This window comes from Hemiscyllium ocellatum, chromosome 34 (assembly GCF_020745735.1).
Source record: "Hemiscyllium ocellatum isolate sHemOce1 chromosome 34, sHemOce1.pat.X.cur, whole genome shotgun sequence".
Taxonomy (NCBI): domain Eukaryota; kingdom Metazoa; phylum Chordata; class Chondrichthyes; order Orectolobiformes; family Hemiscylliidae; genus Hemiscyllium; species Hemiscyllium ocellatum.
In genome coordinates this window covers 18,154,006-18,177,636 of record NC_083434.1, presented here as the reverse complement: position 1 = coordinate 18,177,636, position 23,631 = coordinate 18,154,006, and the positions used below count along the sequence as shown (strand labels likewise).

General features: G+C 38.7%; 1 protein-coding gene across 1 annotated transcript in view; it reads left to right on the top strand.

Moving 5' to 3' along the window:
- Window positions 1-7,024, top strand: part of stt3b (STT3 oligosaccharyltransferase complex catalytic subunit B) — a 117,091-nt gene extending 110,067 nt beyond the window's left edge. Inside the window, exons 13-16 of the mRNA XM_060849922.1 lie at window positions 201-374; window positions 484-597; window positions 4,781-4,993; window positions 5,453-7,024. Coding sequence (XP_060705905.1) covers window positions 201-374; window positions 484-597; window positions 4,781-4,993; window positions 5,453-5,536 — 585 coding nt within the window. The 3' untranslated portion in view covers window positions 5,537-7,024. The remainder of the gene's footprint in view (window positions 1-200; window positions 375-483; window positions 598-4,780; window positions 4,994-5,452) is intronic.
- Window positions 7,025-23,631: the final 16,607 nt, after the last annotated feature.

The window sequence follows — 23,631 nt, the reverse complement described above, 5'->3', positions numbered from 1 at the left end:
AACAGAATGCCCCATCCCCACAGCACAGATCCCAACACCGCAGAGAATGTCACCAGTGGAAGATTGCTCTGCATTTTCTAAATCAGCTGTTGAGTGCTGCTTCTTAGAAGATTTGAACCTTTACCTGTTTGATTTGATTGAATCAATGTTTAGTTATGCATTGCTTTTTCAAGGTAATTTTGATTGTATGTAAACTTCAGGTTGGAAAAGCAATGTCTTCCAATGAGAGTGCAGCCTACCAGATAATGCGGAGTCTGGATGTGGACTATGTGCTCATCATTTTTGGTGGTGTGATTGGTTACTCTGGTGATGATATCAACAAGTTTCTTTGGATGGTCAGGATAGCAGAAGGCGAGCATCCAAAGGACATCCGGGTAAGTTGTTGCATTTTTATTGTAGACTTATCAGGCATTTATTCAAGGATTTTTAACATTGTATTTGTTCTGTTAGTGCTAACTAAGCATTCTTTTGTGCAATTTCTAGGAAAGTGACTACTTCACGCCACAGGGAGAGTTCCTTGTGAGCAAGGCTGGCTCTCCAACTTTACTAAACTGTCTCATGTACAAGATGTCCTACTACAGATTTGGAGAGATGCAGGTAAGTGAACATAATTAATGATAACTAATTAGTCATAATACATTAAATATTTCTATTAAACTAATTCATCCTCGTTTGTGTATGTGCTATTGTCTAGTTCAAAAGACCCCATTTTACCCCACAGCATGCGTGGGTGGCATGGTGGCACAGTGGTTAGCACTGCTGCCTCACAGCACCAGAGACCCGGGTTCAATTCCCGACTCAGGCGACTGACTGTGTGGAGTTTGCACGTTCTCCCCGTGTCTGCATGGGTTTCCTCCGGGTGCTCCGGTCATGTGCGGGTCAGGTGAATTGGCCATGCTAAATTGCCCGTAGTGTTAGATAAGGGGTAAATGTAGGGGTATGGGTGGGTTGCGCTTCGGCGGGTCGGTGTGGACTTGTTGGGCCGAAGGGCCTGTTTCCACAATGTAAGTAATCTAATCTAATCTAAGAAATAATCCCCTGAAACTCATCTAATGACTTCAAGGTTTCGGTAAATTTCATTACAGTAAGGATGAGCTTGGTTTCTTTGGAAGTCTTGCACACATTATCTGCTCCTCTTCTAGATGAGAGGTAAAGTTGTCAAGGAATATAAGTGTCATACACTCCTAAACCAAATATAGAGCAGTGAGGTGCAAAATGAAGTTTTTTCTATTTTGTCCTATTGATGTCTCTGTTCTAGCTCAAAGGTGCACACCCTATTATTTGAGAGGTATTCTGTCATTGGCAATCCTGCAGCCTCAATATAGCCATCGCTGTGCCAATCTGTAAGCTGTATTGTTTGCCCCTTGCCAATGAGAAAACAGACAAAGTCTATGAATATGCATTTCATGAAGAAATTTCTACAAGTTTGCCAATGGAGCAGACTTCCATGAATCCTGCTGTGCTGATCTAAACAATGACCTCTGAAGTGAAGACCTACTGCATTGTATCAGCAATTATTTGTTAAACATAGTGTGGTGAATCAAATTTTAATTTTATGTAATAACTACAACACAAAAAATGTTAATGCCAGTTTCTTAGTCTTGATCCTTTTTTAGTCATTCCATTCCCTGTGGCATGTGGCACTCCCTCATTTAATGAGCATTCAGCTTGAGAGCACTCTTGCTCTGATGTACAAATTTGAGGGTTCAGTCTCCCTTAAAGAAACTTAAAACTCAGCATCTCGGCTGACATGAAACAGAGACTCTGAATGCTGGCTTGTTCAGGTTAGCAAAATAAAATGATGTGCTTTTAAAGCAAAAATAGACTATTCAGTCTGGTAACTTGGTAATAATGATAGTGTCAGTTGGTAACACTCTGAAGTCTGAGTCACAGTTCAAGGTTTCAAGCCCAACTCCAGACCTTTAGCAGGAAAGTCAAAGTTGACATTCACATGCAGGACTGAAGGAGTGCTGCCATGTCAAGAATGCTGTCTCTTGGTTGAGATGGTAAATCAAGGTCCCTTCAAATAGATGTACAAGATGCCACGACTCTTTGAAAGAAGAGCAGGGAAGTTATCCAAGCTGACATGCCTAATATTTATATCTCTGTCAAAATGTACAAAAAGTCTGGTCACTACCACATTGGAGTTGACCTGGGAGAGTTCGACGTGTCTCTGGACCCCATGAAGTCTCTCAGCTTCAGGTCAAAAATGGTCAAGGAAACCTGCTGAGGACCATGTCTCATTCACCGTAGCTGGCTCATGAACCAGTACTCCTCCGCAAGTGACAAAGGTGCTGCATGTATCCTGGGTAGGAGACGGGTCTTCCATGTCCATCCTCGAGTAGCTCAACAGCACCATTAATGACCAAGTTCTAAAGGACATAGATGCTAGAACCGCAAGAGGGAAAAATATACTTGACCCCATCCTCATTAGTTGCTTGCCAAAAATGGAATAGTTCATGATAGCACAGCCCTTGTGGAGACAAAGTTCTGTCTGTATGTTGAGAATACCATCTATCATGTTGTGTGGCACTACCACTGTGCTAAATGGATAGATTTTGAACAGATGTAGCCACTCAAGACAAGATATCAATGAGGTGCTTCAGACCCCCAGCAACAGCAAAATAGCACACCCAAATCAATTTTAAACCTCATTACCTAGCGAATCCCCCATTCTGTCAATACCATCGAGACAGGGGATCAACTTGGTTCAATGAAGCTTGCAGGAAGGCACGTGAGGAGCAACACTAGTCATACCTAATAATAAGGTGTCAGCCTGGTAAAGTTACAAAGTCGGACTACTTGTGTGTCAAACAGCATAAGCAGCAAGTGAAAGATGGTGCTAAGAGATTCCATAACCAATAAATCAAATCTAAGTTCTACAGTCCTGCCACGTCCTGTCATGAATGATGGTGGACAAATAAACAATTCAGTAGAGGAATAAGATGCTCCATAAATATTTACATCCTGAAAGATAGAAGAGCTGAGCACATCAGTGAAAAAGAAAGGCTGATTCACAACAATCCTCAGCCAGAACAACTGACTGGATGATGCAACTAAACATCCTCCAGAGGTCCCGAGAACCAAAAGTGCTAGTATTTAGCAAATTAAAAATCTCACAATACCAGGTTATAGTCCAACAGGTCTATTTAGAAGCACTTCCTTCAGGTGATTGTGGAGCATAAGATCATAAGACACTGAACTTAAAGCGAAAGATTATAGTGCCTTGCAACTGAAATGATATATTGAACAAACCTAGATTGCTGTTAAGTCTTTCATCTTTTAGAATGGGTTGCAGGTTTTGGTTCATTAATATGTAAACCCCAGAACAACTATTAAGTCACATTCTTGAGATAACTTGAGGTTTTATAACAAAAGGTGACATCTGAGCTTACTGCATAAAGGTGTGAGTTCAGAGTCTGTCTGTATCCCATTTTGAGTCAGACTGGTTTTATTTCCAATGTGAAATTTACAAAATATTGTGTTGACTTCCTCCACATTACATTTTTGAGCAAAATAGAATGTTTCTGCAAATCTATTCTATTTTGTTTGAAAGGTGCACAATCTACAGGCAGTCAATGCACATGATATTTTGTAAATTCCACATTGGAAATAAAACCAGTCTGACTTGAGATTAGGATACAGACAGACTCTGACCTTTATGCATTGTCTAGTTCTGTGAAGGTGACTTAAAAGTAGTTGTGATTTACATGTTAATGAACTGAAATCTGTGACCCTTTCTAAATGATGAAAGACTTACAAATCCAGGTTTGTTCAATATATCATTTCAGTTTCATGACACTAATCTTTTGCTATCAACTCTGTGTCCTATGATCTTATGCTCGACAATCACCTGATGAAGGAACAGCGCTTCAAATGGTAATGCTTCTAAATGAACTTGTTGGACTATAACTTGGTATTGTGTGATTTTTAACATGTCCACCCAAGTCCAACACCAGTTCCTCCACATCACAGTATTTAGCAGATTTGATTCACTGCCTGTGTTATGAAAGGATGAGCAGCAAGGTACATGGGAACACTGCCACCTGCAAGTTCCCCTTCAAGCTACACATCATCCTGTCTTGGAAATATATTGCTGTTGATTCAATATGAGTTGAGAGTGAGTTGCTGGAAAAGCAGAGCAAGTCAGGCAGCGTCTGAAGAGCAGGAGAATCAACATTTCAGGCATGAGCTCTTCATGGCAAAATCAATGTATAGGAACACCCTCCCGAACAGCTTTATGGGTATACCTACACAAAATGAACTCAGCAGTTCAAGAAGGCAGTTCATCACTGACTTCTCAAGATCAGTTAGGGGTAGGTAATAAATGCAGATCCAGCATACATATTAAAAAAAAACAAGGAAAGGTGCCAGATACAGGATGCAGTTTACACTGGATGCGCGAAGGGCACAAGAAGTGAAGTCATTGTATGAGTTGCGTTTGCTACATTGAAGTTGAATCAAGGAGGGAAAAGTGATGACAGTGTAGAATGGTCCACCATTTAAAGACCCTGGAGAGTCTGTCCAAATGAAAGTTGGTACAGAACAGTTGCTACCACGGAGTATACGGTGACTAGGAGCAAAATCAGAATGAAGCATTTTGAAAAAGGATTGAAGGGAGAGGTGGTGAATAGCATAAGGGAAGGTTTGACATGGAGTCATATTTGAGGAGGGTGGAGAAATTTGAGTCTGACCAAATTGAACTTATCACTAATTGTCAATTGATAAATAGTTTGGTAATGTGGAAAGTAGACCTGAATTTCTGATGCTCATTTTGCAGCTGGATTTCAGAACACCACCAGGATTCGATCGCACCAGAAATGCTGAAATTGGAAACAAAGATATCAAGTTCAAACATTTGGAAGAAGCCTTCACCTCGGAGCACTGGCTAGTGAGGATTTACAAAGTGAAAAAGTTGGACAACAGAGAGAAACTTGACCATAAACCAAGAGTAACTAACATAGTGCCCAAACAGAAGTATTTATCAAAAAAGGTAGGACAGAACACCATACACTATTAAGGCTTGCTTCAATTTGCTAAATGTTGTGCTAAATCAGTATGGCTGACCATTGTTTGGTTCATGAACAAACCAAGTAAAAGCAAGCCAGAACCTTTCAAAAACACTAAGCATATAATTTTTATTCGCTTCTCTTTTTTGTGCTAAGGATTAACTGTCCAAACACAACCATGTATCTCATTGGTTCAGTACCTCTGGTTCTTTGACTTTTCAATATTTCAGAAAATATTTTATTCATTTTGCTGACACTTGAAAAACTTGCCAGAAGTGGAGAAATTGCTGAACCCTTTCACAAATCCTCCTCCATCTCCCTCCGTATCCTCTAATGGAAATGATACAGAGAAGGCCTTTTTCTAAATCATGTTGAATATTGGCGGTACTATGTATAAACATGAGAGTTGTGAATTTTTAATACTGTCCATTTTTATGCCCTAGACCTCTAAAAGAAAGCGTGGCTATGTGAAGAACAAACTGACACTGAAGAAAGGCAAGCGATCTACCAACAGGAAGACAAACTAAGTATCGGCGAGCCCTGACAACATGCAGTTGTCTTTATGACAACCAGTCTTTGCCTTCTACCTACAATCCGATTCTGCTGCAGCACAGGGTTGCATGCATTGCTCAAGAGATTCAGACAGTGTCTGAGCCCTGTAAATCTATTGGTTGTTTATTGACACCTGTTTTTAGAGCCATATTTGATTGTGTTGGCAAGGCAGACAGCTGCTGTCCAGGGGTAGCAGCAGAATTCTTATTGGTACATACTATCCTTCATTTGAAATTTTTTTTAAAAAAAAAGAAAATGGGCTAACTGCACCAAAGAACCCTATTCTTTATTATTGCCAGCACATGTGTACTTGCCAATCATTTGAAAGAGGCAATAATGAATGATTCAGTTTACTTTGACTGGGGCATGGTTAGTTATCAGATATAGATGGCAAATGAATCATGAGATAAATTGAGCATAAAGCACAGGATTTGGACAGGTTGGTTTGTCTCTAGCCCTGTATGTACACAACCTGTTTCTAACAGTTATGACTGTTTGTTGAAGCAAAATGTGGGAAGGAGACTACAGGGTTTGCCACTGTCCTTGTACCTTTGATTTTTTTTTTGTTTCTTTACTTGAAAGTAGTCAATAAATTAGAAGATTTCTGTTTGATTTGGGGTGGTCAGGGATTTGTAATTATATAAGAGTCAAGAGGACCAACATTTCAGACTGCAGAATGTTGGCTGTTACACATGTGCTTTAATGCTATCTAAAACATGGTTTCCTCTTAGCTACAAATGTTTGTTTGGATTCCAGTATATACCTTCCCTTTTCATTCTTTGTGTTTTCTCCATATACCTTTTAAAGAATAAGAAGTTTCTTAATGAGCAAAAGCTACTCACTTAGGGTTGTAAAAATTTGGTTAGACAAGTTTCTTTTTTTTAAAAAAAAATGTGAACAATTGTACAAGAATCCATGCACTATTTGAAAAATCTGAGGTAGATAAATTCCCATCTTGATACAACAATCTGAAACGTTCCTTTACAGAGATGACCAGTGAATAATGAAAATTCTCAGATGATTCATGCTTATGAAGTTAGTTGATGTTCCCCTTTCTGCAAGAATTAACATTGCAATTTTATATGTATGCAGCTGTTTTCAATGCAAAATAAAAATTTGCTGCAGAAACTATTGGTGTAAAAAAATAAAGATACTATGTACCGTATTTTGGAAACATTTGTAAATTAAACTGTGCAGTATATGCCTTATTGCTGCTTCTGGATTGTGTTTTTATTCTTTCAGTTTTTTCATTGAGGAACGAGAGGGCTACTTTTCCTACCTTTTTTTTGCATTATTTCATACTTCGTGACTACTAGTCTGTGATCCAAAGTAAACACACATTATGACTTCATATAATACTTGAGGGAAGGATTGGGCTCAGGAAAGTCATTTTTACATTACTGCTTACAGTTTTCAGGACAGATCTGTTCAACTGTAGCCAAAATAAATGTTAAATTGAAGTATGTGTTTTTGTCTTTTTGAAATTCTTTTCTTCAATTTTAATGAGTTTATCTTGTAAGTATGCATAGCTATGTTAATTAGTGTTTTGTTGCAATTTGTAAAAAAGATGTATTCCAAGTTGTAAAAACATTACACCTTAAAATCGCTGCTCCTTTTTCCTCGTACTAATGTGGAGCAGTGTGATTGGAATAACCTGTCTTGTTATGCTGGATCATTAGTCATTAATTTTTTTCTACAAAAAGTACATATGTTGGGCATGAGGTGGTGGTATTACAGTGATGTCTCTGGATTAGTAGTCCCATGACAACCAGCCATCTGGCTCACTTCCTACAATGGTAGCTGGATTGATTAAATCTGAAATAAAAATCTACTCTCTATAATGGTACCATTATAATGAAACTGGTATAGCATATTGTAAAAAAAATCTTGACCTGTAGGGAAAGGAACTCTGCAATCCTTATTCAGACTCTCAAATGAGTTGACTCACAGATGCCTTCTGCAATGGCAAAGCGAGCCATTCCATTTCAAGGCAATTACAAATGCAGGGCTGTACCTATTAGAATGAGAGAATAAATGATTCTTCATTGTAGTTTTTTTACACACTTTTATCTTTTCCAAATAAAAAGATGATGTTCTGAAGGACTAACTTTGAACATTGTAGCTCAATCCATTCAGATTTGCACAAATGTGATTCTGGAACAATAGACTGCATTTATACAAAGTGCCTTTAACATGGTTGAGCTTTTTATGATTCTTCACAGGGGTGCGTCTCAAACAATTTGACAGTTTAAAGAGAGATATTTTTAAGGCATAACTTAGAGGAGAAAGTAGTGTAGGGAGGGAATTCGAGAACTTTCAAGTCAAGACAGTTGCACTCTCAACCACCAGTGGATATGTAAGGAGGAATAGTTAGACAAATCTGGGAATTGATGAGGGTTGCAGTAGATTGCTGAAGGAGATTAGAGACTGGGTGGAACTCATCAACAAATTTGAAAACCTGTATCACAACATAAATGCATTTGTGTTACATTCTTTTCATTACCTTTGCTATTGTAACAAATGCATTTAAAGAGCAATAGTGTTTAAATTTCCAGGATAGTCCCTGATCTTTGGTTTGCTGTCTAGGAGGCAAATGAGGCCAAATGCTGGTTCACCAGTAGAAGGATAACATAAAAGTTGAGTTATTTTTGTGTTCTGTTGTTGCTGGAAAATGTGAAGCACATTTGGGGCGGCAATATGTCACTGGACTAATAATTCAGTGTCGCTGACGAATGTTCTGGGAACATGGGTTTGAATCCCACCATGCCAAATTGTGAAATTTGAATTAAATAAAAACCTGAAATTAAAAACCAGTCTAATGTTAACCATTGTTGATTCATCAACTACACTAGTTTTATTTTAATGTAATTGTCCTTTCAGGAAGGAGATCTTTTGTCTAGCCTGAATTATAATTCTAGACCCAGAATAATGAAATTGATTCTGAATTAGCTTAAGTGTCTCAGTTGCATCAAAACCCATTAGAAAGTCTAGAGAAAGCAATGAAATTAGATGAACCTGTTCCACAGACTAGACAACAGCAATAGGCCTACTTATGGAATCATGTTTTACAATGTCCCTGACACCACCATGTCTTGTCCAACTGGCAGACTAGACCCACTAGAGGTGTGGTTACAGTAATACCTAGCAAAGGTTGCGGGGGGGGGGGTGATGCTGGAAATCTGTATAATTGACTTTGAACTCCATGAACATTTAGCTAGGTTTAAGATCAACCTCTGTAAAGCTTTTTATTGTTGCATATTCCCCGTTATAACCATAGTGAAGGACTCCTTCAATAATTGGATCCAAATATGAATTGTCACACACCAAACATCCATGTAATCAGCAAGTTATCAATTTAATACACACTTCCTGTAAACTGGGGGATGACTTCCATTATTTAAGAATTGAATTTTGTTTTTGTCTTCTCATCACATCACTATGAATAAAAATGATTGGAACTGGTGTGAAACTTTGTGCTGAAATCAAACTGCCTGAAGTAGGGATGGTCCTTGGAGATTAAACATAAAACTAGAATCAATTCTCCATGCAAGAGAAAAAAATATCTCTTGTAACATTGATCTTATAGCACTTAAACCATCAGTCTTTAGTGGGGTGAATTCTGAGCTGCTGTGGTACATTTAATTCACTTCCATGGAAACAAACAGACCAAATATGAGTCAGAACTGACCTGTAATGCAATCTGTGCTTTGTAGTAACACTCAAATCTTGCTGTGATTACATCCTTTTACTGATATCATATGTGTGGGTAGCATGTTATCAGATTAAGAAATGTCTTTTTTATTAATCCTTTACACCTGGACTTAGCTGTGGAACTAATTTGTCAGTTTAGTTTAAAGGGATAGTTGCCCCTGGCATCACATTCCCATTTAAAATTTTAAAGGCTAGAACAGAAAAAGCAAAACAAGAAGATGGTTTTTTAAAAAATTACAAGCTACTTGACAACTGTGGTGCTAGTGACACATGCAGTACGTCATACCAAAGAGGAGAATGAAGTTTATGAAGAGTATGATATTGGCTCCCTCCAAGGAATTAACAGATACTATCTGATGCAAATATATGCCACAGAAATTACAAAGTGTTCTAGATTTTTAAGTACTCAAAATGGTTTTGAATTGCATGTGTTATGGACCAGACTAAACCCACTCTAAATACATGTAGACAATAGCCTAGACCCTAATTGTTTTTGTTGTTGCTATTTTGAAGGTAAGTGCCAGATGTTGCATTCCAGCTGCAATTTGATTGGTCAAACTTACCATTTTTGAAACAAAACATGCTTTAATTATATACTAGTTAAAATATCACAAAAGAAAGAATTAGAATAAGCTTAATGGAAAAATTAGATTGTTTAACGACTAAACAGTAAGTGTTCCAACATAATAACATCCCATTAACTTACCCTTGGTAAAGGCAAATTCAGTAAAACAGAATGTCTGACATGCAATTCTAACAGTGGGAAGTGAACCCCAGCTTTTCTCTGTAACAGAGGATAAATAGCTTCCACATCCAGCTTCAATAGCAATTGCTACTGAAGGTTTAAAACAAAAAAAACATGGTTCTGTGAGAGCTTGATGCCACCCATTCAGGCTGCTTTTAATGTTCCAACTTCAAAAAAATCCAAGGCCTCACAAGTGGTTTATTAGCTTTGGAGCAGACTGCTCAGTACCTCCTCTCCCAAACTTTTTTCATACAAAAAAAAGGACCAAATGCACCACGTAAAGCCATAGTATCATTACACATATTTTAAGAACTTAGCAACCAGTCCTAATTTTCATGGATTGCATCAAAGTAACTCTGCTGTCTGGTGGGTATGTGGGGATTGTAAAATTCCACATGTTATTAGCCATGGGTTACACAGCTGTAGCTGATCCTATCATAGCTAAACACACACAAACATTTTCTTAATTTTCTCTTTCTCTCACTCAATCCTGGCTATGTGCTCCTCAGACTGAAAAAAGTTCCGATATTATTTTATTGACATTGGGAAAGGAAATATTCCAGGTATCCATGGTCCTTCAAACTCAGGTTTGCAAAATTATCAAATATAATTATGATTGCATAAAAGTTCAACCTATGCTATAGATACAGGCTAATTGCTCAAATAATCCATACTCCCCAAGGCCTAGTGAGTTTTCTCAGGTGAGCATCACAATTTGTCTATCTACATACCATGTTCCATGATATTCTGATCATCTGATGCTAGCCCAAAATAGAGAATATAGCTGTTTCAGATCATGAGCCAGTATATTTAGATGTTAAAGCTAAGGGTGGAGCAAATGCACGTCCCTGGTGCATGGATTCATTTTTGTTAATAATAATTAATCTATTGAAAATATTACACGAGAATTTAATACCTTTGGGATATTAATTCAGGTATGGCTAATAATCCGATAATACAATGGAGACCACTAAGGCATATTTATGAGGTCTGATTATTTCATATTTGACGACTAGAAAAAGGCAGAGGGAGGAGCAGTAATGGATGCTGGAGGCCTGGCTGAAGGTAGTTGAGAAAACATATAATAGGCCGTCATTGGTTAAGCTGCAGTGGGTCACAGCTCTCTGGGCTGCTCTTAGCTTAATGCACAGACAAGTAGCTAAAAAAAAACCTCTTCTTTGCCAAAGACTGTTCTAATTCAGAGATAAGCTAGGTTGATATCTAGTTTATTTAGCTAGGAGGAAAAAAGCCTCCCAATCTGTTACCTCTGTTAGGGAGAAGAGTGGTACACCACCCATGAATTGAAAAAGATCAATGCTAGGTTTAGGGAATATTTTGAAGAGTTATATCTGTTGGAGGGGAGTGAACGAAGTATAATGAGAATGCAGTCCTTCTTTGAAAATGTGGACCTCCCCAATGTGAGTGAGGAGCAGGCTTCCCTTTTGAATGCGCCTTTAACAGTACAGGAAGTGCAGGAAGCAATAAGACATCTCCAAGGTGGCAAGGCCAGATGGATTCCCAACTGAATTCTGTAAGGAATTCATAAACATATTAGTAGAACCACTCCTCGGGAAATACAAATATTCTTATACACAGGATTGTGGCTGCCTGCTCTTAGGGAGGCTAATATCGCCCTCATTTTAAAGAAAGAGAAGGACCCCAAAGAATATACATCATACAGACCAATCTCGCTACTGAATATAGATTTTAAAATTTTATCGAAGATTTTGGCTGTGAGGTTGGAGAAGGCTCTGCCCCATATTATAAAAGACCAGACAGATTTTGTAAAGGGCCGCAGTTACTCTAACAATATTAGGAGAGTACTAAATACAGTACAGGTATGCCAGCAAAGATCGATTCTGGGGTTGGTGGTCTCCTCAGATGCAGAAAAAGCCTTTGATCGGACAGAATGGCCATAACTATTTGAGGTTCTAGAGCATTTCAGTTGGGGGCATCCTTTGCCAGATGGGTAGCAGTACTGTATAGGGATCCTTAGGCGGCAGTTATTACAAATGGTTTTAAATCAAATAACTTTATTATTAGAAGAGGTAGTCGACAGGGGTGTCCTTTGTCACCGCTGCTATTTATCTTGGCGACTGAACCGTTAGCCACAACTATCAGACGGGATCCTGAAATAGTATCGCCAAACGTGGGAATGGGGGAATGTAAGATTACCCTACATGCTGATGATATCCTTTTATTCTTGGCCAATCTGGAGAAGTGTTTTGCCCAATTGATCCAAACAATTAATTCTTATGGTAGTTTCTTGGGTTATAGGATCAATTTCACAAAATCGGAAGCTATGCCGGTACAGGGTTTAGTGGAGGTGCCTAACTTGAAAGATGGAATGCCATTCCCATTTAGATGGTCACCAAAATGTTTTTTTGTATTTGGGAATTTGCATTACACCTTCTTTCACCAACTGCGTAAGGCTAACTATGTACAATCACTAAAGAAGGTAAAACAGGATTTGCAGCGATGAGAGGGATTACCATTATCATGGCTGGGCCAAATAGCTCTGATTAAGATGAATGCACAGTGGGTGGCACAGTGGTTAGCACTGCTGCCTCACAGCGCCTGAAACCCGGGTTCAATTCCCGACTCAGGCAACTGTGTGGAGTTTGCATGTTCTCCCCGTGTTTGCGTGGGTTTCCTCCAGGTGCTCCGGTTTCCTCCCACAGTCCAAAGATGTGCGGGTCAGGTGAATTGGCCAGGCTAAATTGCCCCTAGTGTTAGGTAAGGGGTAAATGTAGGGGTAGGGGTAGGGGTATGGGTGGGTTGCGCTTCGGCGGGTCGGTGTGGACTTGTTGGGCCAAAGGGCCTGTTTCCACACTGTAAGTAATCTAATCTAATCTAATTCTCCCTCCTCTGCTATACCCCATGAGAATGCTCCCATTGTTGTTACCTAGACAAGTATTACAGAAGATTAATGGTTGGCTAGGTCCTTTATTTGGTGCTATAGGCATCATCTAATTAAATTCACTAAATTGCTGCTTTCGCAGGCTGAGGAAGAGGTGGATCTTCTGTATTGGAGGAAATACCAAATATGTGTTAAGATAAGTTGTTGACTGGGTACGGGGGAATTCAGAATCGATCTGACTTGATATTGAAGCCTTACTGTCAAGATGTCCATAACTAATAAATTAGAGACAAGATGAAATCTGTGACCCAGCAGTGCAATAGTCCAATTAAATATGGTGAAAGCCTGGAGGATAATGAGGCAAGACGAGGGCAATTGGTATAAGACTTTGTCACTTTCTCCATTGATAGGAGCCCAAGGATTTAAACTTGGGCAACAGACTCCGGCTCTAAGACATGGGAGAACAAAGGAATTCTATGTTTGGGAAATTTATTCGCGGGAGAGGTCCTGATATAATTTAGTCAGTTAAGTCAGAAATATGGATTGTCCAATAGGGACCTTTTCCAATACTTCCAGGTAAAGGATTATATATAGAGGAAGAACACGCTCTTGGCCCAGTGTTGAAAATCAGACATGGAGACAAGAATTCTCCAGTGTATGGGTACTCTTTCACTTAATACTTTATATCATTTACAGAAAGGCCATGCTTGGGGGAATATGGAAGGACTTTGTAAGACGTAAAACCGAGAGTTAGGACAAAACATTTTACCGGAAATATGGGAAGACATCTGGGGGAATGTCAGGAAAATTTCAGTATGTAACAGAGTACAAGCTATACAATTGAAGATCTACACAGAGCTCATATGGCACCAGAGAAGGCAAGTTTAAGAGAGGAGTGTCACCACAATGTCTCAAATGTAAAATTAATATATACACTTTCACACATTGTTATCGGTCATGTTGCAAGATGCAAAGATATTGGAGTGCTATAGTAAGGGAGTTAAAAAAAGCTTTTCAATAAAAATACTTTTATAAAAGAAGGGGAATGCTGCAAGACATCCCACTACCATCTCTGAAGAAGAAGCTACAGATGCCTCCAAGGATGCAATGGCAAAGGCTGCCCTCCATAACCTCAGATACTGAGTCCTTAGTGGGTACTTTATCTAGGTTAGAATAGGGAGAAACTGCGAGTTAACACATCATTGCCATGTCTCTGCAACGGGTTGAGGAAGAAACAGTTCTGTCACTGGCATTGGAAGGACTGCCAGAGACCAGGCCACCTGCTCAGCCCAGACAGATATGTCAGGGTCATTGGGCAACTTGACGCAAGGACTGCAGAGCTACAGCAATGCAGTCAGGACCCAGTGGCCTCAGGCACGCAAGTGTCTGGATGCCTCCATGGACAGGTTGGCAGCTGAAACAGACATAGTCGAGTGTGGTGTTGGAAAAGCATAGCAGATCAGGCAGCATACGAAGAGCAGGAGAATCAATGTTTCAGGCATAAGCCCTTCATCACACTGGCTGAAATGGACAGCCAGGGCCAACAGTCTCAGAGTTCTCCAGATATACACACAGGGCTACACTCCATCACTCATTGATTCTCAGCATCAGTGGTAAAGTGACAGGGAAATGAGGGACCTTAACCTTATTCCAGATGGCTCTTCCTCAAAAGGAGGTACGGTTGGTCTGTAGGCACCAAGCCTGAGAAGGAAATCGGTACAGACCCCTCACCCCAAAGTTGCTTCTCAGGACAGTCTGAATAGGGAGTTGTCCCTTCTACCTTTATCCTCCCTGTCACCCTAGCTCTGAGAGACCAAGCTGAGGAGAGTGCATCTAACCTTGGCCTTCCCCTGAGCCTGTCCGGGCCTTCTAGAAATAAATGTCCCTGAACCTCAAGATTAACACGGGAGGATTTAAGCTAGAGTGGAAGGGAGCCGGGAACCAGAGCAGGTCAGCAGGGGAGGGATTAAGGGGAGGGTAGATGTCAAAACCAGTAAGTCAGAAAGGAAGGAACAACAAGCACAGACATGTAAATGAACACAATGGTACAACGGATTGCACTGTGTTTATTTCAACACAAGGAGTATTATAGATAAGGCAAGTGAGCTTAGAGCCTGACTCAGTACATGAGACTATGAGGTGGCCATTACAGAGACTTGGTTGAGAGAAGGACAAGACTGGCTGCTCAATGTTCCAGGGTTGTGTTGTTTTTAATGAGATTGAGAGGAAGGTAAATGAGGTACAAGAGTTGCATTACTAATCAGGGAGAATGTTACATCTACATTCAATGGAGACATACTGGAGGTACTTGAAGTAATATGGGTAGAGCTCAAAAATAAGATGGATGCAATCACTCTGATACGATTATATTATAAGCCCCCCCAACAGCCGAGTCTTTGAGGAACAAATATGTAGGTAAATTATGGAAAGCTGCCATAACAAAAGTGTTGTCATAATGGGTCCCTTTAACTTCCCCAATATTGACTGGACTCCCTTAGAGAAAGGGGCTTAGACGGGACAGAGTTTGTTAAATGTATCCTAGAAGATTTCTTGAAACTGTATGTGGATAGTCCAACTATAGGAGGGGACCATACTGGACCTTGTCTTTGCTAACGAGCCTGGCCAGGTGACTGACCTTTCAGTGGAAGAGTATTTTGGAAACAGTGATCACAACATCCTAAGGTTTAAGGTAGCTATGAATAAGGATACATCAGAAACTTGTGGGTGGTACTAAATTGGGGGAAGGCAAAAGTACATGTGTTAGGCAGGAATTAGGGAGTATTAATTAGGAGGAATGTTGGCAAGTCCACATTTGGGCTTCATTAAAGATCTACTAATCTGAGTTCAGGACCAGCATGCTCCAATAGGAGAAAGGACAAAGATGGCAAGATAAGGGACCCTTGGATTTTGAAGGTTGTTGAATTTAGTCAAAAGAGGAAAAGCAGCCTAGGATAAATCTGCTCTGGCGCTGGAGACTTATCAATCCTAATATTTTCCAAAATTTTCAATACGTTAACTTCATTAATCTTGATTTGGTCAAGCCTGTATCCCAGCTCCTCAAAGTTCTCATTCACGAGGTCTCTTTCCATTGTGAAAATCGAAGCAACAAACTCATTTAGGGCTTCCCCTATCTGCTTAGACTCCACGCACAAGTTCCCTACGCTATCCCTGATCGGCCCTACCTTCTCCCTGATCGATTCTCTTATTCCTCATGTATGAGTAAAATACCTTTGGGTTCTCCCTAATCCTTCTCACCAAGCCTTTTTTGTGGTCCCTCCCGGCTCTCCTCTGTCCATTTCTGAGCTCCTTTCTAGCAAGCCGGTAATCCTCTAAAGCTTGCTAGATCCTTGTTTCCTCCACCTTACATAAGCCTTCTTCCTTTTGACAAGAAGCTCCTCTGTTCTCATCATCCAAGGTTCCTTAATCTTACCCCTTCTTAAATATCTCAGAGGAACAAATTCGTTCATCGCTTGCAACAACTGCTCTTTCATGCTTTCCTTCATTGGTCAGAATATTGAGTATAGGAGTTGGGATGTCCATGTTGCAGCAGTGCAGGACATTGATTAGGCCACTTTTGGAATATTGTGCGCAATTCTGGTCTCCATCCTATCAGAAGGATGTTATGAAACGTGAAAGCTTTCAGAGAAGATTTACAAGAATGTTGCCAGGGTTGGAGGATTTGAGCTAAACAAAGAGGCTGAATAGACTGGAGCTGTTTTTCCTGTAGTGTTGGAGGCTGAGAAGTGACCTTATTGAGGTTAATAAAATCATGAGGGGAATGGATAGGATAAATAGACAAGATTTTTTTTTCTCCTGGGGTAGGGGAGTCCAGAACTAGAGGACATAAGTTTAGGATGAAGGAGAAAAATTTGAAAGGGACATAAGGGACAACTGTTTCACGCAGCAGCTGGTGCATGTGTGGATTGAGTTGCCAGAGGAAGTGGTGGAGACTGGTACAATTACAATATTTAAAAGGCATCTAGATGGGTATATGAAGTGGAAGGGTTTAGAGGGATATGGGCCAAGTTCTGATAAATGGGACTAGATTAGGTTAGGATATCTGGTCAGCATGGAGAGTGAGGACTGCAGATGCTGGAGATAAGAGCTGAAAATGTGCTGCTGGAAAAGCGCAGCAGGTCAGGCAGCATCCAAGGAACAGGAGATTCGATGTTTTGGGCATAAGCCCTTCTTCAGGAAAGCTGGTCATGGACTAGTTGGACTGAAGGGTCTGTTTCCATGCTGTACATCTCAATGACTCTATGACAATCAATGCCAGAGCAGGCTGAATGGCTCACTCCTGTTCCTGGTTTCTGAGGTTTTTTTGCCCACATTTAACACAACCAAATAATTAACGTATTCCCTATTGTTACATAATCAATCAATGGCATTGTTGGTTAATCATTGATACGTTGTTGGTAAAATTTCCATTCCAAATCCCGTGATTTTACATTGATGATGTCTATCCAAGGTGAAAAAAGCTGATATTTCTTTGGCTGTATCAGTTAACGGAACTTGTGAATATTATTTTAACCAGTCAATTTCTGTTACAAACAATGGTTGTCCAATCTCCTCAATAGTTTCCCCAATCATGGAATCCGATATGATACTGTTTGTTTTCATGTTGTATATCGATTACAATAAAGTCAAACATTAAGAGGAGTCTGGTTTTAGCAGCTTCACAATAGGCTGATCTATTTTTGTTTGATCAATATTTTATTTTCTCTATTCCACCCATGGTTGTGATGCAAGTTTATCTTTAGTTTATCTTTAGTTATCATCTAAGGCTGGAAACCTTCATTAGAAATGCACATATCAACAAACTGTAGACACTATACCACTCACAAATCTGAAATGAAACTAAAACCAGGTCTTTACTTCTTAATATGCACAATACATAATTACAAATAAATATTAAAGCTATAAATGTTTCTGTCCATTTCAAAATTCAAGTTTCCAAATAACAAGCAGTTATAAAGACAAATGGAATCTATTGCAAGGGATATTTTGTTATGAATGTTTTACTGTAGTTGTACTGGATAGTGATGAAACAAAAGCAGAGTGTGCAAAATCTTGGTTGTCTTCTTTAAAAGATACAATTACACTAAAGTAGTTCAGAGAAGGGATTGCTGGGATAAAATCTTGTGAAGAAACATTGGCTAGATTGGGTCAGTATTTAGTTTAGAAAAATGAGAATGAATGCAAGCTTCTGAGGAGACTTGCAGAATGCTGAGAGGACATTTCAACTTCAGGGGAAGATGAGTAGTGGCTGACACAGTTTAAAGGATCCCACAATTAAGACAGAAAGGAGAATTCCTTTTTTACTCTGTCTGACCGTTGTTAGGAGAATTCTCTTCTGCAGAGAGAAGTCCAGGCTGGGTAATTGAATAACTTTAGGCCGAGTTTGATCGTTTCTTGATTAAAGAGAGAGTCAAAGGCTATGGAAGTAGACAGGACTGTAGAATTGATGCCTCAAACAGATCATCCATAGTCTTGTAAATAATGTACAGGCTTCGGGGCAGTGGCCTGCTTCCACACAATAGGGATTCTATGTCTAATTCATAAGTTTGTATGAATGCAGTAGATAATTATTCAACTTTGGGTTTTCAATGTTCTGGCTCATCATCATCAATCTTTCATTTCCATAGCCTTAATGTCTACTTTCAACAGGATTTCAAATCCTCCAATATTTTACTAGGCTCCAAACTCATGCACACCTCTGCAAATAACCTAGGAATGAAATCTTAGGAGCAATTTTAAAAAAAAAATCAGCATTAATTTTACGATCTCCTGCCACCTGCTAAAGTAGGGAAGGGGATTGTAAAATAAAGCAGGCAGCTATTCCACCCATGTTCGAATCCACCACCAACCTGTCCCCCATGTTATGGTCGGTGGGGAAGGCATCAGTAGAGTTCACCAGCAGCCTCTTGGGTGGGGACCCCTCACTATCACATAATGCATCTCACATTTGCCAGTGTGTTGGGTATCAAAAGCAAACCCCATTTCTTTGTCTCCCACCCTCCCTTTCCAGTGATCACATTCTACCTTAACTCACCTGTCACTTGGGATTAAGTTGCAATTCTAGGACTTAAGTGTGTGCAGTACTGCAATCGTGAGATTGGTTGGTAGTTCTGGACAGGCAGGATTGAAGAGGACTTGAATGCATCGAGTATTTACATGGAAGTGACAAGGACCTCCTGCCGATCAGAGGGCGAGATACTGGTCAGCCTCAAGGAAATTCTACCAGTATAAAATGGTTATGGGTCTGAGAAAAACCATCAATTTGTTTTTAGAATGCTGCTCAATTGGCTATTCTACATCAAGCTGGCTACAATGAGGTGGTAATGGCCTAGTAGTATCATCACTTGGACTGTTAATCCAGAGACCCAGGTAATGTTCAGGGAACCTGGGTTTGAATCCTGCCATGGCTGATGATGGTATCTCAATTCAGTAAATACAGAGTCTATTGAAGACCATGAATCCATTGTTGATTTTTGGTCTGGCCTACAGATGGCTCCAGATCCACAGTAACGTGGTTGGCTCTTAACAGTTCTCTAGACAATTAATGATGGATAATAAATGCTGGCCTAGCCAACAACCCTCTCATTCCATGAATGTATAAGGGAAAAAAAAATTAATTTGCATAATAGGCAAAAAAAAAGTACTCAGTACCATCTAGATAGGTAATCAAAATTCACATCAAGATAAGCATAGTCCCTATACATGCTTAGTACTAAGCAACCTCGTGCATAATAACAACACTTCAATATTTACATTTTGCAATAGTATTAATGACTGGATTTAAAATGCAATTTCTTTCAGACAGTGAGAATTTTGTGTTTGACAATTTTCAGTTTAGACTTATATACTAGTTAAAGGTTAGTTCATTTGGCTGGATGGCAGGTTTGTAATGCAGTGACACAAAAACGTGGGTTCAATTCTCACACCAGTTGAGATTATCATGAAGGACTCTCCTTCTCAACCTTATGGTGACCCTCAGGTTAAACAAGCACCAACTGTCTTTCTTAAATGAGAGAGTAGCCCTATGTTCTGGTAGGACAATGGCAACTTTATAACAATTAAGGTTGTGCTTATTGCAGGCGCCACCAATAGATGGCACAATGACTCCACATATACACACACATGGAAAAATACTATATTGCAGTGCTACATCACTGCACAATATTAAAGGGAAGTTCATGAAATATATTTGTGATAAATAGATGAGAATGTGGCATGGTTAGTGGGGAGCCAAGGGTGCAGCCAGCAGTGGATGCAGAACCTCCAGCTCTACAATAAGGGGCAAACACTATTTCTGATTCCAGTGCAGTGTGAGCACATTGTAGTGTGTCAACAACATCAATTCCCTGTTCAAGTGTCTTGGCAGGAGATACATGGAATAATTAATTTTAATAGTAAATTTAATTCTAAACATTTCCCGAGATTTTACAGCATAAAGTACAATCAGAACTGGCTGACCTGAAAACTGTCTGTTTATGCTCCACAACTAACTTTCTTGCTTATGTTTATTTCATAAGAGAGTGTAGGACAACCTTTTTTACATGGAGAGGTGGCGAGAAAATTGAGTAAAGGTTGGTCCATGAGAAACAGGAAAGATATTTAAAATCTGGAAGAACAACAACGGAAAATCAATAAAAGATAAAATGTGACTGCCAAGTCATATTTATTACTAAATCAAAAACAGTATTATAAATCATCTTCACGCCATTGTAATTTACTTTGCTATATAACAAAAGGAGTGTTGCATAGATTCAAAGCACATGTAATAGTTTGGTTGATGTTAATTTGCGAATTGCAAGCCGTACAGGTTAACCTTATTACACGCTTACATTCGAAAGAATGTAACTTAGTTAAAGCCATTTGACTGGCATAATGAAAAGTAACTGTTGTGGAATTAATTATGGACTTACAAATGCTGAAGGAAACAACATTGTGTTAGTGCTTAAAAATATTCTAGAAAATACAAACTAAATGTCAGCTTAGTCAGGTATGAAACCAAATATCTTACACTTAGCAACACACCATAATGAAAGCTAATGAAGATTGATATCAAAAGGTAACACTGATAGACTGAGCGCAGACATTGATAACAAATGATTAAAAGTTATGCAGTGTTATGCAATTTAACATTTAGTCATGGACACTGTTTATACTGCAACTTCCATTTCTGTAGTAAATTTAATTCTGTAGTAATGTCCACACAAATTAATTTTTAAACTAACAGAGTCAAGTAGGTCACATCTATGTTTCCATCGTTCAACAGCTGAGCCTCACGTAGAAAAGTTCTAACTGGTGCCACTGAATTTCTGAACTGTATGGAAGCTCCATTTAATAAGGCATTCATAGAAACCTCACATGGTTTCTTGTACAATAAATAGTTTTCAAACAATTAACAGATAGTTTGTAGTAGATTGCATTAAGCTTTTGCTTTCCAAACAGTTAATTTACATACAAATGTATGATACTGACCCTTGAAAGTATAAATAGCGGAGTTCCAGTATTGTATTCATTTGGGAAAAAAAATCAATATTTATTGCAAAGTTAAGAGACATAACTGCATTGTTGCAGAACAATGATATGCTTGTTTATTTTTAATAGGTCTTTATACTTTGATTTATTCAAATCTACAAGATTAATCCGGATCATACTGTAGGGAACAGTAAATTGTTTCTGTGTATTTCACTTATTAAGAAACTAGTTCAATTTCAAAAAGGTCAATCAAAGGTCGATGAAGTAACCTTCACAAAAAGAGGAGAGTTGACTTTGAATACAGCATATTGTAAGTTTGCTGCTTAGTTTCTGCATGAACGCAAGACAGATTTGCAACAAGACAGTAGTTATAATTTGTAAAATTAAAGAAAGGATCTTTATTTTACTTTACTGTCATTATAACACCCTTCATCCTTCAAAATGAGTTATAATATTTTAATTTAATTTCTCTTTGCTCCTAAATATCCGTTAACAAAAATAAACACAAAGGGATCAACAGGAGCAAATTACTATAGATACTGTACAGAAAACAAAAAAATGCTGGAGATCACAGCAGGCTAGGCAGAATCCATGGAGATACAATGAGCTAACACTTCATCAGCAAGTGCGTCCACGTGACACTGTCTTGGTAATACAATCTCTCATAGTCGCAGCACACTTACTGAATGTTCATTCATGGAAGCTTAACAAATAAAATGTACAGTTGACATTAAGCTCACCACTATTTTGCCCTCAGCTAATAGATATTGAGATCAAAAAGGTAGTTAAGTATGGAAATGAGTGAAGATCATCATCTAGGCTAAAAACTAAACCCACAGTTTCTGTCCCTGAGCTAAAGTGAAAACTTAATTCCAGTAAAATGAGCAATGCAGCTAGGAGCATCATTTTAAGAATATTACTTAGAATTTCCAAATACAAGATAATGGAAAGAAAATGGTGTCTCAAAACAAACTTAAGGCTTAGTTCCTGACGGTTTGCCATAAAATCAACTTATTGGCACAAATCTAAATATTCTTCAAACAAGTGTACTTATCATGAAACAATTAAATGCTTTTAAGTGATTGGCTAGCAACTTGATAGCTGGAAGTGATGCATGATCTAAGTTAGAGGAGGATGGATAACTCGATAATTCTACCTGCCATATTCAGCAACTGTCAAAGGTAGAAACATGGTTTCAGCCAGGTATATGAACTATGAAATATTTTTACTGTAACAATATTGTGATAGTTCGAAATTATAGACATGGTCAATTGGATACTCCTATTCCGGTAGTTGGCTGTCTGAATTTCATTCAGAGTTGCTGAAACCAAATTTTGAATACTATCACAAATATTAACACTAAATTGAATAGATTCAGACGTTCCAAAACACAAATTAAAAATTCCAGTCCAGATATTCTAATCTGATGGGTACTACTAATCAGACCCATTTTCACCACTGCACACTGGGTTCACTTTATTAAATTTCCCATTCATTAGTGTTCATTAAGTAAGTATAATTGAAAGTTTCTAATTTTTTTTAAATGAAGTATCATACTGTACTAAAAGCATGTGCATTTATTTCACTCACATTGTAATAAACTAAGTCAGAGTAAGTTGTAAACAATCACTATTCACCTTAGTTTCACTTCCTGATGTGAATGGTGTATTGAGATTACATGAAACAGCACTGACTTCTTTTTGAAGTTGAAAAAATTGTTCAAACCCTGTAGCATATTAAATGAAAAGCACAAACTCAGCCATTCAGTTTGAGACCAAAGTATAGAAGGACAAAGGTTGACTGATATTGTAATTAATTAATCATCTTTTAGGAACTTGTTTAAAGCTAGATATAGTTAGAAGCCATTGATTATTTCTTCTCCAAGAGTTGACAATCCAGCATTAGCTGAATAGATCATTCACAAGCAAACAAGTAAAATAACCAAGTTTTCAATTAAGTCTAAATGTTGCACACACAAACAATGCAAGTTACAAACTCGTATTTGCACAGGTATGAACTCATGAATATTTGGCGCAGCTGATGGGGTTAAAGTAGAAGAGAAAAGCAAAAGATTAATCCTCTTAAAAGAACTACTTAATGCAAATGATTTCTTGTTGCACATTTTAAACAAATCCTGTACAGGAAGCTCAAAATGTGAAAGCCATTTTTCACCGGCTTTCATTATTTCATCATTCCTTGTTTTAACTGAACCCTAACAATTTAGAAATAGCACTAGGGTAAAATAATTCTCTGGCATCTACTGCACA